The following is an 18,544-nucleotide window of genomic DNA, read 5'->3' as shown; positions in this document are numbered from 1 at the left end:
CCAGTCACAGGAACTGAGGCCTGGTCCATATTTAATTTAGCACGACACAGCTGGCAGTCAAGAGTGTGAAAAACCACATCCTCAGCCTAGCTATGCTGACCTATCCCCCGGTGTGCATAGCTATGTTGATGGAAGAATGCTTCTATCAACTTAGCTACCATTGTCTGACGTTCCTGCACCAATGGCAAAGTCCCTTCCATTGGTGTAGGCTACAGCTACACTATGGGGTTATACAGCATAGCTATATCACCATACCTATGCCAGTACAGTCTCCATAGTGTAAACATACCCTGAGAAATAGATACCAGGTTTGTAACCGTTTTGATGCAGCCCAAGGGGCATGGCGCAGAACCCCCAGAGGGGTGTAATGGATTGAGTCCCCTATACTTTGGAGTATGGAGAATGACCAAGGCAGGAGAAAAATACCTGGCATACCTCCATCATACCTGGCACCTAGGGTCACACCATCACTCAAATTTGGGGAGATTGGGCAGGTAACTTGGGCCCCCTCTTCTGGTTGCACCACAGCTCAAACATCAGTCTCGGTCACATGTCCAGTCTACTGGTGGAGCCCAGGCCTCATGGGCCCATATAACCTAGCACCTATGACCCTGATATTAAGGAGACTGCCTCTCTTGTGCTCTCAATGCTTCCCCTGCTGGAACTCAAGCAGCATGAAGAAGGAGGAACAGCTCAGCCCGGAGGGCAGGAGGACCACAAGGAGTAGATTAGATCAAGGATCCATAGTGGGGAGCCAGGAATTGGGAGCCAGGGTAAGGGGAATACTTGGATTAGTTGGGTAAGAAGGCTGGGAGCTAGGGGAGGAAACTAGGACTGGGGAAGGTCTGGGACTAAGAGGAACTGGAGGTGAAAGAGCTTGTGTGGCAGAGAAATTGGGACTGGCTGGGCAAGGAGACACCAAACTCTCATTTACTTCAGCACGTACTTGTCTGAGGACAGACTATGGTCTACTTGGGTAATTTTAGTTTTAGCTAAACTTCAGCTACTGCATGAAAGCTGAAGTGTGTGGTTACACAAAACAGCCACAGACCTTGAGTATGTTTTGAGGCATAAGGCTGTCGGCCAAATGCTTTCCACCTGCTCAGAAATGCAGACATTTAATGTGGTTGTCCTATTTAAAGTAAGCTTTTGCTTTTAGAACAAGTATTTGCATTACATTTTTCTAACAAATGACTATACCGGATACCTTCACAGTTGGAATCTTTGAACTAACCAGCCTCCTGCTTTCATAGTTATTGGAGGAATTTGTGACAGGTTGGGTCACAGAAACCCCCTCGGGACTGCCAGCTGATGTGCTGAGACTACCTCTGAGCCTGTTTTCCCTGACAGCTTGGCTCTTCAGTACCCTGCTTGTTGAGCCAGACACACTAGCCTGCTGCAACACAGACCCAGGTCTGAACCACATCCCCCAAACTTAACTGAAAACAGCTTAAGAAGTGCTCCTGTCTCCAGCACCCAGATACCCAGTTCCCAATGGGGTCCAAACCCCAAATAAATCCGTTTTACTATGTATAAAGCTTATACAGAGTAAACTCATAAATTGTTCACCCTCTATAACACTGATTGAGAGATATGCACAGCTGTTTGCTCCCCCAGGTATTAGTCACTAACTCTGGTTTCAATAATAAGCAAAAGTGATTTTATTAAATATAAAAAGTAGGATTTAAGTGGTCCCAAGTAATAACAGACAGAACAACGTAAGTTACCAAGCAAAATAAAACAAAAACACGCAAGTCTAAACCTAATACATTAAGAAACTGATTATAGATGAAATCTCACCCCCAGAGATGTTCCAATAAGCTTCTTTCACAGACTGGACTCCTACCTAGTCTGGGTCCAACAATCACTCACATCCCTGTAGTTACTGTCCTTTGTTCAAGTTTCTTTCAGGCATCTCTTTGGGGTGAAGAGGCCATCTTTTAAGCCAGCTGAAGACCAAATGGTGAGGCTTCCAGGGTCTTTTATATTTTCCTCTCTTGTGGGCGGAAACCCCTTTGTTCTTTTGTGCAAAGTCACAGCAACAAGATGGAGTTTGTAGCCACCTGGGCAAGTCACATGTCTATGAATGATTCAGCTTTTTGCAGGCCGACGCCACTGTTTACACGTTGGTTTGAACATTCCTAGGAAAGCTCAGGTGTGGACTGGCGTCTCCCAAAGTCCATTGTCAGTTAAATGTTTCTTGATTGGGCACTTACTGAGAAAAGTCCTTTCTCAAAAAGCTGACCAAAGACTTCACCGAGGCTACTTAGAATCAAACACATTGAGATACAAGTACATAGCCAATATTCATAACTGCAAATACAAGAAATATACACACATACAGACAGCATAATCATAACCAGCAAACTACAAACTTTCCATAGACACCTTACTTGGCCTCCTATGTACAAGACCTGGTGCAACCATAGGACCCTGGTTGCAACAATGATTTATATGGTCACAGTTCATGTCAATAACGTCACAGAATTATTCCTGAACATTCTAATTATTATTAGTTCACTGACAACAATTCTTTTTGTCCTGGTCTGTTCATTCAACCTATCTGGCGTCAGAATGGAGTTTTGGATTTGGATTTTTATAAATGATAATATAATTTGGCAATAAAAGTTGTGATTGTGTGTTCAAAAGGTAAACTCATTAGATTTTTAAAAGATATTGAATATTTGTTTTGAGTGGTTCTGTGGGATATGCAAGTACTGCTACAAACTAAAGAGATGCCAGCTATAAAATGATAAGCGCTGCTGGCATGGAGAGGAAAAGAAACACCTGGTGTAAAACACAGAATGCAGCCAGAATAACCGTACAGGAAGTTGCTATGGAAGAGCCTCTTATGGAAATGAGATGAAAAGATAATGGAACAAATCTGTAGTCAGGCAAAACCACCATTAACTTCAGCCTTTAGATCCTAGTGAACAAAAAAACCCCTATGAGAACTATGTTGTTAGGTGGAAATTCCGTAATAGATCTTTGAAAGTAGGAGAGCAGTTGGCTGTGAATTGTTGGAATCCTAGTACAATCATCTCCTTCAGTATGAGCTGCTCTGCCAAAAGTTTTTGTGTAACAGTCTAGAAAAAAAGAGAGAGACAAAGAGAGAGGAAGAAACCGTTTTAAGGTGTTGGAGTGTGGAGAGCGACATTAGGTGTGTAAAAAAGGGGAGGCACTGCGTAACGGTGGGTAGAGCTATTTCAGAAATACACCTCTACCCCGATATAACGTGACCCGATATAACACAAATTCGGATATAACGCGGTAAAGCAGCGCTCCGGGGGGGCGGGGCTGCACGCTCCGGTGGATCAAAGCAAGTTCGATATAACGCAGTTTCACCAATAACTTGGTAAGATTTTTTGGCTCCCGAGGACAGCATTATATCGGGGTAGAGGTGTATGTCAAAGCAGGACAGTATCTCACCAATGACAAAGGAAGAGTCACTATTTTAAAAGTAATGGGACCTGCCCAATATTTAATGTGTGTAGTCATTTTCATACTTAGGTCAGGAGGATCTCCTAATTCCAAATGACTGAGTGGGTTTTCTGGAGGCAGGGCTTCTTGTCTGTCACTGACAGAAAGTGCTACTTCTTTCCTTTAGACTCTCCCCTTCTTGTTTCCTGACTTCTCTTCTTGCCTGTGATCACCTCATCTGTATATACCTCCTCTTCCTCTCACAGTGTGCAAAAGGACTGATTAGCATAAAATTGTCCTCTCCCCAGATTATCTCAGACCAATCAGAGACCAATTTCCTATTTCCTCCATATTCTTCAGCAGGTCAAAAGAAACCCCTTCCCCCACCCATCTCCCCCTCAAAAAAGCTTAACCTTTTTTTTTTTTTACACAAAAATAAATAATATTAAAGTTTAAGAGCTGGAGCACCCTCTCTATGGCAAAATCCAGAAGAAAAGAATCCGGGGGGGGGGGGGGAAAACTCTATGGGATGGTAATATTTACCTCTTCTTCAAATGAGCTTTGGGTCATGTTCCCAAGCTCTGTGGATTCCCTAGGGTCAAGGGCAATCTATACAAGGGCCTCAGTGAGTGTTTTGTGACCCTCAGAGCCTACCCCTCCTATACAAAAGTCAATGTAGCTCATAGTAAATGGATTAAAAACTGACTAATTGATGGATCTCAAACATTGCAAATGCAGACTCATCATCCATTGGGGATATTTCTTGTGAGACCCTACAGGGTTCTGTTCTTGGCTCAATATAATTCAATATTGTTAACAATAATCTGGAAGAAAATATAAAATAATTGCTAGTAAAGTTTGCAGAGGGCATAACAATTGGTGGAATGATACGCAAGTATAAGTTAGTTCTACAGAGCAATCTGGATCACTTGGAAAGCTGGGTTTGTTTGAACAGTATGTGTTTTAATATAACCAAATGCAATGTCACACATCTAGGTAAAAAAAAAATATAGGTCACACTTACAGGTTTGACTAGAAAACAGTTACTCTAGAAAGGACTTGGAATAACCAACTAAACACAAGATGCCAGTGTGATACTGTAGCTAAGAGACCCAGTGTAAGCCAATGTATATGTCGGGGACTATTGAGTAGAAGTGGGGAGATATTACCTCTTTCTACAGCATTAGTGAGGCCATTACTGTGTTCAGTTCTGGGTTCCACACTTTCAAAAGGATTTTGGTAAACTGGAAAGGGTTTAGAAAAGAATGATATGAGGGAGAAAACTTCTGATAGTAGAGGGCTCTTTAATTTAGCAGGCAAAGGCATAACAAAATCTAATGGCTAGAATCTGAAGCTAGATAGGTTCAGACTAGAAATAGGCACACCTTTTTAACAGTGAGGATAAGAAACCATTGGATCATCTTACTTGTTGATGTCATGGATCTCTGTCACTTGAAGTCTCCAAATCATAGAACTGGAAAATAAGAAGTGCTGATACCATAGGGGCAGTGTGGTCCAGTGATTTGCATTGGACTGACTCTCAAGAGACCTGGGCTCTATTTCTGGCTCTGTCACTGACCTGTTGAGTATTATTGGGAAAGTTACTTGGCTTCTCTCCTTCCTCTCATGCTCTTTGTCTTATCTATTTAGACTGTAAACCCTTCAGGGCAGGAACTGTCTCTTACTTTTGTACAGTACCTAGCACAATGGGATCTGGATCTCTATTAGGACCACTAGTCACTATTGTAATATAAATAATTATTAATAATACTTTATAGAACTTTACATCTTCAAAACAGTTTGCAAATATTAACTAATTATTCCTCAGTACAACCTAGTGAGGCAGGCAAGTATAATTATCTCATTTTACAGATGAAACCGAGACACAAAGAGTGTGTCTCCGCAGCAAAGGAAAAACCATGGCAGGGCTGTTCCATTGCTGTGTAGACTTCCTGGCTCAGGCTAGAGCCTGGGCTCTAGGACCCTGTGACATGGAGGGTCCCAGAGCGCCCAGAAGTCTACACAGCCATGAAGCAGCCTTGTAGCCCGAGCCCTGTGAGCCAAGTCGGCTGGCAAGGGCCAGTAGAGGGTTTGTCTTTGCTGTGTAGACTTACCCAAAGAGATTAGATCAGAGGTTTTCAAACTGTGGTCCACAGAGTATTGGTGATCCATGGGGTACTTGCTGGGGGTCCACAGTGCTGGCTCCTCCTTTTTATTGCCAGATGTTAAACTGCATTTAAGAATACCTTTAAAGAACTGAACACTTTCCTAAAATTACTCTTCATGTAAGCAATTACTGTAATTGCCACGTGAGTGTTATATAGTGACACACAGGAAGAAATGGTCTGCTCAGTCATCAGTGGGAAAATGGGTGGTCCATGAAACACTCTCTGTATTAAAATGTAGTCCATGAATGAAAAATTTTCAGAACCCCTGGGTTAGGTTCGAATCAGTGGCTAGGTCAGTCGTTAGCTGGAGTAATCTATTTCCAATGGCTAACTAAACTAGTTGTGCCTACTAAGCAATGCCATATTCAAAAGATACCATAAATATTTTAAAGAGAGTATCTAAGATGCTAACCTACACTCAGATCTGTTCTTGTTCTCACCATTAGCATCTGTTCACGGGATCTCTGAATTTCTACCTTAATTTGGTTATTGGATAAAAGGGGGCTCTATGGCATCTAATCCAAAAAAATTAAATATTATTAAATGAACAGATTACAAATATATACTGGAACACGTACTGCTTTGCCAATATTTCCAGTTGACCTGGTACATTCTACAGCTTGAGAATATATTCCTTAAACTGTTTATGCACACTTAATATATATTACAAAGAACTGACACAAAATGCAAGGCATCATTACCAATTCCTCCAATTAAAAATACCAATGAAAAGAGGGGGCAGGAGGACTATTTTAATTGAATTCAATAGTACTTTATTGGACCCATTACAATTCTTGTGAAATTTTGTTAGAAGCTGGGAATGAGTACCAGGGGTTGGATCACTTGACGATTACCTGTTCTGCTCACTCCCTCTGAAGCACCTGGCGTTGGCCACTGTCAGAAGACAGCTAAATGGGCTAAATGGACCTTTGGTCTGACCTAGTATGGCCATTCTTATGTTCTTATGTGTATAATGCTATAAGTAAACTTTGATCATGCTATTTACCTTATAACATGGTATCAAACTGTTTATTTTAAATAACCCTTTATTAAGATTTCTAACAACAAATAGCGCAAAATTCCTATAAAAACATATTAGCCTGACTAAAAATTAGTAGTCCAATGAAAGGCATCAGTTCTAACACGCACACATACCCCAGTCTATTCAGTTCTCAGCCTCTTCTCCCCAACCCAACCCATTTCTAGCTATCCCACTCACAATTCACCATTGGCATGCAGTCCAGTGGGTTTTCTTGCCTTCCTCACAGCCTCCTGGAAGCACAGGTGGGTTAGAAATACTAGGAATTGAGGTTCATATAATGCTGTTACAGTTACTGACTCATCAGTGCAGGTAAAGGCTAAAAAGGCCAGCTCCCAGAGGTAAATGAGACTCCTGCACAGGTGGACCTTGTGCTTATGTGGGAGGAGAAGCTTGAAGTTTTTGCAGAGTGAAGTTTCCCCCACTCAGCCTTCTGGCCTCTGCCAGGGGAAAAGTTGCACAACTGAACAGAGTCTGTAGTTTCATACATGGCCAAAGCCCTGTAACCTGCACTGGAACTAATTAAATGTCTGGTACATGACAGCTGGGAATGGACAATGTAGTGCCAGTCCCCAAAGTATATTTAATAAAGTTGCAGCCTGCTGCTTAAATCTATCCCATGTCAATCATTCACCTACTTGTACTAGTGAAAAGTAGAGCTGTGCAGAACCTGGACAGTTAATTTACAAATCCTCCACAAAACTCTGTCTTCCACATTTTGTGGACAGGACATGCTCAAAATTACTTCAACCTTCTCAGGATCTATTTTTAAACCCTCTACCATTAGAAGGTGTCCAATATACAGCAAAGCTGATAGGTGCAGCGTCTTTTTTCTTACTCAGTTTTAGATTCACTTAGCATGCTGTGTTGAGCAGCATAATCAGGCTATGATTGAGATTAGCATTAGCCTCTTTGAGGGAGTCTACACAACCAAACTAAGGCTACATCTTCATTACCCGCCGGATCAGCGGATAGTGATCGATTGATCCCCGAATCGACGCCTGTACTCCACCTCGGCAGGAGGAGTAAGAGGAGTTGACGGGGGAGCCGCCACGGTTGACTCGCTGCCGTGAGGACAGCCAGGTAAGTCGAACTAAGATACTTCGACTTCAGCTACGCGAATCTTAGTTCGAAACCGCCCCCCCCCCCCCGTGCAGCCCAGGCCAAAGGGTATATCTACACAGCTGACATTAAAGCGCTGCCGTGGCTGTGTAGTAGAGAGCTCTCCCAGTGCTGCAATAAAACCACCTCTGTAAGGGGAATAGCTCCCAGCGCTGTAGCACTATCTACACTGCCACTTTACAGTGCTGAAATTTGCGTTGCTCGGGAGGGGGGGTGTTTTTTCACACCCCCGAGCGAAGAAAGTTGCAGTGCTGAAAGTGGCAGTGTAGACAAGGCCTTAGACTAAGGGCCAGTCTACACTACTGCGCTACTTCAGCTCAGCTGCACCGATGCAGCTGGACCACTGTAGCGCGTATGGTGAAGATGCTGTAGGCCAACAGGAGAGCACTCTTCCATCAGCATAATTACTCCACCTCAACTAGAGGTGGAAGCTATGTCAATAGGAGAGCGTTTCCCGCCAGCATACATTGCTCAGGGGGTGGCTTTTTCACACCCGTTAGCAACATAACTTACATTGACTTAAGCGGTAGTGTAAACAAGCACTAAAATGTTATCTGCAATTGCCTCAGCCTCCTCAAACCTCTCAACCAAATTCCTATTTGGCATTTCTTTCACAGCTACCTATATCTGCTAGGAGTCCAGAAGGTAGCCAATTAAGAGCTTTCTGCATCAAGTTTTAGCTGCAAGGAGCCATCTATAACACCTAAACCAGAAAAGACCTTTGCCTTTTATTAAGTTATTGCAGGATCTGTTCAATTGTTGGTGAAGGATAACAGCATTATAGAGCTTTATTGAGATGTAAGGAATCAATACATATCTGGAGTTTGCCTGCTTGGTTTTTTTAAGCTATGTTGCTGATTCAGTCTGTCAGTTCCTTCAGAATCCCATCTTAGTCCTCATCCTCAAAAGAAACCTGCACAACACCTTGAAATGACAAACCCAGGAACTTACATTCATAACTTTGCTAGATACTAAAAATCGTGCACGGAATACAGACACTGGATTTATGGCTTATTGCAACAAGCTATATTCCACTTAAACCCCTCCCCCCCAGCTTTTTTCCCTTCCCCCTCCTCCCATGAATGGAGAGGTGTTAATGGGACACTTCACCTGGAATGGTCCCTTGAAATGTGTAGTAACTACTTATGCTAAACAATCTGTTCCACCTTGCATTTAGCTTGGCACTCTGAGGGCTAGTCTACGCTGGCAATGCTAAAGCGCTGTAAAAACCCACCTCCATGAGGGGCGTAGCTCCCATCACTGGTGCACTGTCTACACTGGCGCTTTACAGTGCTGAAACTTGTTGCGCTCAGGGGGGTGGTTTTTCACACCCCTGTGTGAAATTGCCAGTGTAGATAAGCTGCAAGTCTGAGTACATTTCTCAGACCTGAAGAAAGAGCTATATATAATCTTGAAAGTTTGTCTCTCACCAACAGCTGATGATGATCCAGTAAAAGATATTAACTCATCACCTTGTCTCTTCAAAATAAAGTTCACTTTTGGAAAATCTTTAAGGCAATCTTTATAAATCATAAAGGATCAGTCTAAGGTAAGGGCACAAATACATTTTCTTTTTCACCTTTGCTGTTCACCTTTAAAGCAGGATTACTGGGCCTAGAAATGGTGATGAGTCAGAAACCAGCAGCATCCAATTTATCAGCTGCTGCTTCAGGAACTTGGGAAAATGTGTCCCAGGATTTGGGGTACTCCCCGTGTCATATTGCCTAAAGAGGGGAGACTCACCAAATATATAATCAGTGACTTTAAATTAGAGGTGGAAAATGGAAGACACAAAGCACAGTCCAAATTCTGACTAGTGACTGAAATTAACATTACAAGGGAGAGCCTGAGATAAACATTTTCTACTGAAATTATAAGGAAGTGTAGAAAGACGGTTCCTCAAATTATCTGATATACTAAGATGCAATGTAGAAAAACTGCCCAACTTTAGGAGAAAGGAAAGAAACTTCAGAGAGAAGTGTCTTGTCAAACACAGTTTTACAACTTTGGGAGAGAGTTGAGAGAGTACAGAGAGAGCACCCACACCGGATCAGGGATAAACAATGATGACAAATAGCTGGAGGATAAAACTCCAAAGACAATGTGAAGCCTAGGCAGATTGTACTAACAGCAATAATGCCAACTGCAGGTATTCAAAAAATCATGTGTCAGGCCTTAAAAATCATGAGATTAATACATTTTGTGTTCTTTGCATTTATTTTCTGGGTTTTGAGCCTTTGGTGTGCAGCCAGGTCACATTTTCAAACTTCTCTCATAGGGTTGCAAACTTTCTAATTGCAGAAAACCAAACACCCTTTCCCCGCCCCCTGCTCACTCCATCCCCCCTCCTTCCATTGCTCACTCTCCCCCACCCTTGCTCACTTGCTCATTTTCACCACAAGGCCCAAGCAGGCATAGGTACCGACTCCATGGGTGCTCCAGCCCTGGAGCACCCATGGGGAAAAAATGGTGTGTGCTGAGCATCCACTAGCAGCTCCCCATTAGCTCCCCGCCACCTCCTAGTGCCTCCCGCCTGCTGGCAGGCCCAACGGATCAGCACCTCCCACCGCAATCAGCTGTTTCGCAGCGTGCAGGAGGCTGGGGGAGGAGCAAGGATGCAATGTGCTCAGAGGAGAGGGTGGAACTGGGTGGGAAGAGGCAGGGCAGAGGTGAGGCCTTGGGGGAAGGGGCGGAGTGTGGGGCAGAGCTGAGGGTTGAGCACTCCCCGGCACTTTGGAAAGTTGGCACCTGGGCAGAGGAGATGGAATGTGTGATTCAAATACCCTTCACCTCACCAGGGAGAGATTTTAAACACTATTGTAAAATGTCTACACAGTAATGTTACAGCCCCAGTCTGCTAAGCCAGGGCAGCAGGGCATTTAATTGCAGTGTAGACATATCCTAGAGAGCTCAGAGGGGCTGAAGTGGAGGCTCCTAGGTAGGGACTATGGGGGAAGAGAGCTGCAAATTCAGAGCATCTCCACCTGACCCCTCCTCCCCAAGCAGCCACCCGCTGCTTGTGGAGAGCAAAGCCACTGAGTTGAGGTGGCTGCTAGCTAGGAAGAGCGGGAGGGTGCTTGGGGATGTGGGGTTTTGGAGGGGGTTAGGGATGCGGGAGGGGGTATGGGCTCTGGGGTGGGGCCAGAAATGAGCAGTTCAGGGTGTGGGAGGAGGAGCCTGCCTTAGCCCTGCTGTGGCCAACTGGACTTTTAGTGGCCTTGTCAGCTGTGGCCAACCAGAGCTGCCAAGGCCCCTTTTCGACCGGCTGTTCCAGTCAAAAACCGGACACCTGGCAACCCTACTCCATAGCCCGGAAGGCTAGACACTTACTTTTTCTTTTAGCTGGAAGCTGAGAGCCTCATACAATCACTTGAAACCAGGTGGTGGGGCCTATAAATAAATAAACAAACAAATAAAACCCCACCACCAAAGACCGCCAGGCTTGTAATTAAAAGCAACACACACACTGCTGCAGCTTTGAGGGGGAGCAAGAGGCTCTTACACTTGGGCAGCGCCCGTGTAACTTGCCCTGGCGATACAGTGTTGGCGGCGGCGGGGGGGTCCCCTACACTGGGGACTGGGGGTGCCCCTAGGGGTAGGTGAGTCAGTCGGGCCGGGGCCCTATTCCCAGTTTCCGGGCCCCCGAGGAACCCCCGCCAAGCTGCTCCCCCGCCCAGGGGCCGGCCTGACGGCCGCGGGAAGGAATGCGCTTCCGGAGGCGAAGGAGGAGCGGCCGCTGGGCCCGGACCCAATTCCCACCCCCTGCGGCCCGCACACGGGGCTCCCAGCGAGCGAGGGAGCGAGCGGCGCCGGGCACAGAGACACCCAGGGAACAGCGCCAGGGGCTCCCGCTGCGCCGCGCCCAGAGTCGCTCCGGGGCCCCCGGGGGGACAGACCTGAGCCAGCCGGGCCCCGAGCGCGCCTCTGCCGCCGCCGCCGCCTTCTCGCGCCATGGCCAAGGTACGGGGCTGGGGGGCCGCGCTCGCTGCCGCTGCAGGTTTCCGCCCGTTCGGTCCGCGGCCCAACCCGGGCCCGTTGCGCGGGCAGCCCGCGCGGCAAGGACTGCGTGACCCGCTGCCCGGGACGGGGCTGGCCACCCCCGTGCCCAGCGGGATGGGGCAGGGCACCGGCCGCTGCTTCCCCGGGGGCTGAAGTGTGGGGCGCTGCCCGGCGGTGCTGGGTCTGCCCCCCGCACCCGCGGGGGCCGCGGGCGGCGTGCAGGGTAGGGAGCCAGCCCCGGCCGCCTCAGGGCAGTGCCAGCCCTGGCTCCCCGGCCCCCTGCAGGGCGGGGCTGCCCCCCACGGGCCCCGGTCAGTGTCAGCGTGGCCAGGGCTCCCGGCCCTAAAGCCAGACCGTGAAATGCCCGGGCCCTTTGTCCGCCTGCCGCCCAGCCCTTCAACGCCTTGGGGGCTCGGCCCAAGGGCCTGGCCGTGCAGAGCGGCCGCGAAATACCCCGTGGCACTTTCCATAAGGGTAGCGGCTTTATCCCCGTGCCTCCCTAAAGGATGGGAGCGCCCCTCATCTCCTCGGCTCCCTGCTTTGTGGAGGGTGCTGTACGCACCCCAAAGGTGCTGCTTTTCTGTGGCATTTGTGAAATGGGGTGGGAGTCTAGAGGCTGAACGGAGGCGCTTTGTGAATGTGCAGTATGAATCCTTGTTCAGCCCGGCACTACTAGCTAACTTCTTAACTCACTTGGGTACTAGCAACCGTGTTCTTAAAGTGCATTACAGAAACCAGTAAAAAGGCAAGGCCCTTACCCCCACCCCGAAAAGGTTTTAGACAGGAAGGCGACAGACAACAGGGAGGGAGGAAGGACAGAGCTACAGTAATAAGATCATATGTGACTCAGTTTAGGAGTTTGCAGATCTAGGAGGTTCCCTATTGCTTTTTAAAAAATTGTAACATGATTTCCTTGCATGTATTGAATAGATCAGTGAAAGCAAGCTTGTTTAACATTTAAATCTGATTTAATACATTGTGACTTTGCATGATGATGTGACATTCTGACTGCTTGATAGTTACGGATTTGTTGTTGTTTCTCTCATAAGTGATTGTTTTTCAGGGTTTTATAACTGCCATATAAACTTGTTGCAGTCTGAAAGAGAACAGGGAATGAATGCTAGGTCTCAGCATGTAATCTGTTGAATACATGGTTTTTGGAAAAATACTCTAGCTGCAGCAGTATGAAAGCAATGTAGTCTTTAAAGTATTAATTCTTTCCTCAGTATAGCCTGGTCCTTGGGATAAACAAGGGGGAGGGGAAACTTTTCCTCAGTCACTGTAGAGCTACTATATATTATGTCAATTTTTTGACTAATTCGGTGGGAAATGTCTAACAAAAAATCCACCCCGTGGTCGTTAAACATTTTTTAAAAATAAAATCTGAATGGTTCGTTTCATCTACTGTATCTGCCCTTAGTATGCCAGTAAGGCCCTGCTCATGCCAGTACTTAAGTGCATGAGTAATTCATTATGTGAGCTGGACTAGTTGCAGTGGGGGAGGTTTAGGTTGGATATTAGGAAAAACTTTTTCACTAGGAGGGTGGTGAAGCACTGGAACGGGTTACCTAGGGAGGTGGTGGAATCTCCTTCCTTAGAGGTTTTTAAGGCCCAGCTTGACAAAACCCTGGCTGGGATGATTTAGTTGGGATTAGTCCTGCTTTGAGCAGGGGGTTGGAGTAGATGACCTCCTGAGGTCCCTTCCAACCCTGATATTCTGACTGCTCATGTGCTTAAAATTAAGTAGCAGCTTACGTATTGGTGTGATTAGGGCTTTACTGGAATACAAATAGGTCCAGGCCATCTCTGGTGTTGATGCATTAGAAATTCAAGAGGAAATGCGATCACATGGGGGAGGAAATTATTCTGTGTTTTAAAAAAAAACAGAGAAAACTTGAGAGGGATTGAGGTTTTGGATTTTGTAATTTTCCTTAAGTACTTTGATTCATGCCACTACCAAGTAAATTCAGAAATATCTAAATTTAAATAAGCCTTTGAAACTCGTGAAGGCATGGTAGCAAAGACACAGTCTATACATCCGCCCTACTCATGACAAAACTGATGATTCACTCTCCTGTCACACACACAAATTACTTACCTCAGGCAAATGGTTAAGTAGCATTGTGCAAGGCTGCCTAAAGCCATAAGTAAAGCCTGTGAAAACAGTGAGCAACTAGCAATAGATAGCCAAGACCAAGTGAGTTAAGGATGACACATTGTTAACTTTAGGCTATGTCTACACTTGCAGAGTTTGTGCGCTGTCAGTTTCACTGGTGATAGTGAACCGGTGAAAGAAAAGCACTGGTTTGCGTACTCACTTCCACGGGTGTCAGAGTGTGTTTCCATTTGCAGCACTTCCATTGCGGCCGATGAGAGCAGTGCACTGAGGGCAGCTATCCCACAGTGCAGCTCTCAACATTTTGATGATAGGTCTTGTGGGTGCGGGGGGGGTCCCTGCACAGCCTCCTTTTCCCAAACGCTGATCAGCTCCAGTAGCTCAGCATTGCTCTAAACAGGGGATCCTTTGCTCTGTGGAGCAGGCATTGTCACCTGGCCAGATGATAAGTGAGCGTTTGCCAAGAAAACAGGAAGGGGAGTTTCAAAGTTCCTGGGGCTTTACGGGGGAAGGGCTGGATGTCTGTTTACCTGGCATCAGAGCAGCAGAGCTGCTGGCCAGAGTGATCACCTAGGTACTGTGGGATATCCTGTGGAGGCTAAAAGCTCTGTAAACAGGAAGAACGTGTCTTCACTTGCACATCACTACAACAGCATCACCGGTAAGAGCTGTATGCAAAAAGTCATTGACGCTCCCACGGTTTTTGCGCAAAAAAGGGACTTTTTTCCCCTTTAAATGGCAAGTGTAAACATGCCCATAGTCCTTTGAAATGTTTGCAATTAAATATATTGAGAAGTGCAAGATTGACAGCCATGGAGACTGGAATCCTGTCTTAATAAAATCTAGAGCTAGAAAACATCTTTAAGGTTTGTCAGCACTTCAGTACTGGAGCTCTGGTCTAGTGGATTGAGCATTTGAGTGGTAGTTAGAATTATAGAATCATAGGACTGGAAGGGATCTTGAGAAGTCAACTAGTCCAGTCCCTTCCACTCACTGCAGGACTAAGTATTATATAGAGCTAGACCACCCCTGACAGGTGTTTGTGTAACCTGCTCTTAAAAATCTGAGATTCCACAACGTCCCTAAGCAATTCATTTCAGTGCTTAACCATCCTGATGGGAAGTTTTTCCTAATGTCCAACCTAAACCGCCCTTGCCGCAATTAAAGCCCATTGCTTCTTATCCTATCCTCAGAGGTTAAGGAGAACAGTTATTCTCCCTCCTCCTTGTAACAACCTTTTTATGTACTTGAAAACTGTTATCATGTCCCCCTCAGTCTTCTCTTCTCCAGACTAAACAAACCCAGTTTTTTCAATCTTCCCCCATGGGTCATATTTTCTAGGCCTTTAATCATGTTCTTTGCTCTTCTCTGGCCTTTCTCCAATTTATCCACATCTTTTCTGAAATGTGGCACCCAGAACTGTACGCAATACTCCAGATGAGTAACTTTTCCTGACTGTAATGATTCTGGGCAAGTCGCTCTGCCTTTGCATCATTAACCTAATGTAAAAATGTTAATTTGTATCCAGCTTTGTAAAAGGCTTTGAGATCCAGTTGAAAAGGGCTGCAAGTTATTTTGTGAAATATGTATGCATCTTCAGGTATCCCAGTGAGTGATTGTTCCCTGAGGTTTTTGTTCAGTCTAGTTTTAAATGCCCCACTTTATTGAGCTTCAATCACTTCACTTGGGAAATGATCCCGCAGCTGAATACACCTCAATGTCTGGAAGCTTTTCCCGATGTTCAGAATAAGTCGTCTTATTCACAGTTTCATCCCTTTTCTCTTAGTTTTACTCCTCTTTACTACACTAAATAATTCCTGTATTACCTTTAGTAAGAACACTCTTCAGATATTTGTAAACAGTTATGTCACCCTTCCTTCTATGTCCTGGCTGAGTAAAAGCTATGTGGTACATACTTAGTTCTTAAATCTTTCCTAATAATTCAGTCTTTCTAGCACCATGATCAGACTTGTTGTTCTTCTCAACTCTGTAGCTGTCAATATCTTTCTGATAACATGATATCTAGAACTGACATTTTCAGGTGCAGTTGCACCAGAAACCCCATTAAGTGAGCTATTAAATGTTTGCTCTGTGAGATTTTGGTTTGTATAAGAAGTCCAAAACATTGCAAAACTGGTACATAAACAGGAACAGTTCATCACGTTAGATAGATGGGTCTCCATCCTATTTATCAGTACTCATGTGATAGGTTAGCCAGCTTTCAATTTACACACACATTCTTATCCACATGGCAGCAGGAGAAAATCACTCTTGAACCAGTCTGGCAGAAAGTGGAAAGTCTACAGGAGTGTAGTCTGGTCTTGACACTGATAGTTTCTTGCACTAGACCCTTCAATGAAAGGAACTGAGGGACCATTAGAGAGATGGGTTATTTATATCCTTTTTCTATAGAATATTGCACAACTACTTAGCTAGCTGTGACGGGTTCGGTCACAGAGACCCCCTTGGAACTGTCACCTGATGTGCTGAAATTACCTGTGAGCCCATTTTCCCTGCCATCTTGGGACTTGCAGAACCCTGTCTTGTTGAGCCAGACACACTAGCCTACTGCAACACAGACCCAGGGTCTGGTCCATGTCCCCAAAGCTGTAGACTTAGGTGACCTGCTGAGCTATTTTCAGTTATCTCCAGCACCCAGTTCCCAATGAGATCCAAACCCCAAATAAATACATTTTACTCTGTATAGAACTTATGTAGGGTAAACTCATAAATTGTCCGCCCTCTATAACACTGATAGAGAGAGATGCACAGCTGTTTGCTCCCCCCAGGTATTAATCACTTACTCTGGGTTTATTAATCAACAAAAGTGGTTTTATTAAGTATAAAAAGTAGTTTCAAGTAATAACAGCCAGAACAAAGTAAGTCACAAAGCAAAATAAAACAAAACACGCAAGTCTAAGCCTAATACATTAAGAAACTGATTACAGGTAATATCTCTCCCTCAAAGATGTTCCAATAAGTTTCTTTGCAGACTAGACTTCTTCCTAGTCTGGGCCTAATCCTTTCCCCGGTACAGTCTTTGTTAGATCCAGCAGACATCTCAGGTGGTAAGCAGGGGTTTTCTCATGACTGGCAGCCCCCTTTGTCCTGCTCCACTCCCTTGTATAGCTTTGGCACAAGGCGGGAATCTTTTGTTTGTGCTTGTCCCCACCCCCGCCTCATCAATGGAAAAGTACAAGGATTAAGATGGATTCCAGCATCATGTGACATGGTCACATGTCACTTTAAGACGCCTAGTCTCCATTCTTCCTGAGTTGGCCCACAGGTACACAGGAAGGCGTGCAGGTCAATAACCCATTTATAACCAATTGTCTGGGTCAATGGGAGCCATCAAGATTCCAAGCCACCATTAATGGCCCACACTTTGCATAATTACAGTAGGACCTCATAGTTATGCTTCATATTTCTAGCTTCAGATACAAGAACGTTACATGCATACAACTAGAAGGAATATATTCAGTAGCTTATAACCTTTGTTATGATACCTTACAAGAGACCTTTTGCATAAAGTATATTCCAGTTACATCATATTCACACTCATAAGCATATTTCCATAAAACATATGGAGCGCAACGTCACACTATCCTCTTCTTAAAAATAAAAATAAAAACATCCATAGCCACTTTGCTTTGCGCGAGACTCCTGTACCTGGGTTTGGAGGAGCCAGTGTTATGGAGAAAGTGAAAATGCTTAACTTCTACAAAAAGATATGAGGTACCAGGCTGAAAACTGATAAATTTGGAACTTTCACAGTGACTCAGAGCTGGGGGAGAGTTTAATCCTTTTTACAGAAACCTCCTAAATATTTACGGTTGTCAGTTACTCACAACTTTTCCCTAGTCTCCTGCATGCTGTGAAGAGGAATAGGGTATATTTGTTTCGATATGAGCAGTTTCATTCTCTTGACTGGATGGTGCTTGTTTTCTGAGCAGCAGTGAGATATAGTATTCTTCTAATGGGGTTCTGACTAGAAAAAGTGAAATTGACCAACATCTTAATTTTGTTCTGATGGTGCCAGGGAAAACTGACAGAAGTGCAAGCACAGAACTGAAAACCCAAGACAGTGACAACATGTAGAAATTGATGTCTTAATCATCTCATTCCCTCTTAAAAGAGAGCCTCCTGCTTGCCACTGATCAGCAAGTGGAGTTTCAAGCATGGTGAACAATGTTTTCTTTCTAAGTTTTAGTTCTTAATCTGTTGTGATACCTGCCATGGTTAACTTGTAGCCTTGCTTTTTCTTTTAAAAAGTGTACCACTTTTGTAAACTAAACCATAATCCTTATGCAGTACCAGCACTTTCCAAAATAGTAGGAGGAGACCAGGAGGCTACTTTGAGTACATGTCTTCCTTCTGGTTCACGTTTGGTGCATGGTTCTTTGTGGTTCACTTAGTTTGATTTTAAAATAAGTAGCTGTGACTTCTTCTCTAGAGAGAGCTTACTAATTTCCTGCACAGAGCATTGAGGAAGTGGAGTTAGGGGCAACATCTGGGTAGCGGCTTGAGTTAACTCTTCCATGAAGACTTAAAAATATGATATTTAGTATTGTGAGATAAAGAGAAAAGGAGTACTTGTGGCACCTTAGAGACTAACCAATTTATTTGAGCATGAGCTTTCGTGAGCTACAGCTCACTTCATCGGATGCATACTGTGGAAAC

At 44.9% G+C, this 18,544-nt stretch overlaps 1 protein-coding gene and 1 long non-coding RNA gene across 3 annotated transcripts in view; one reads left to right on the top strand and one right to left on the bottom strand.

Moving 5' to 3' along the window:
- Positions 1–1,671: 1,671 nt before the first annotated feature.
- LOC141981777 (uncharacterized) lies at positions 1,672–11,141 on the bottom strand. Its single transcript, XR_012637912.1, has 3 exons — positions 11,080–11,141; positions 4,847–4,999; positions 1,672–3,086 (listed from the first exon to the last, which is right to left on the bottom strand). It is a non-coding gene; the product is annotated as an uncharacterized LOC141981777 (long non-coding RNA).
- Positions 11,142–11,502: 361 nt separating this feature from the next.
- Positions 11,503–18,544, top strand: part of ITGB1 (integrin subunit beta 1) — a 74,535-nt gene continuing 67,493 nt past the window's right edge. The window contains exon 1 of one of the 2 annotated variants that reach the window (XM_074946192.1): positions 11,503–11,709. In XM_074946192.1, coding sequence (XP_074802293.1) covers positions 11,701–11,709 — 9 coding nt within the window. In that variant the 5' untranslated portion in view covers positions 11,503–11,700. The remainder of the gene's footprint in view (positions 11,710–18,544) is intronic. The other variant, XM_074946193.1, reaches the window with a different exon arrangement.

This window comes from Natator depressus, chromosome 2, assembly GCF_965152275.1.
Source record: "Natator depressus isolate rNatDep1 chromosome 2, rNatDep2.hap1, whole genome shotgun sequence".
Lineage (NCBI taxonomy): Eukaryota > Metazoa > Chordata > Testudines > Cheloniidae > Natator > Natator depressus.
Note: the sequence above shows the minus strand (reverse complement) of the source record. Positions and strands in the feature narration are given on the sequence as shown.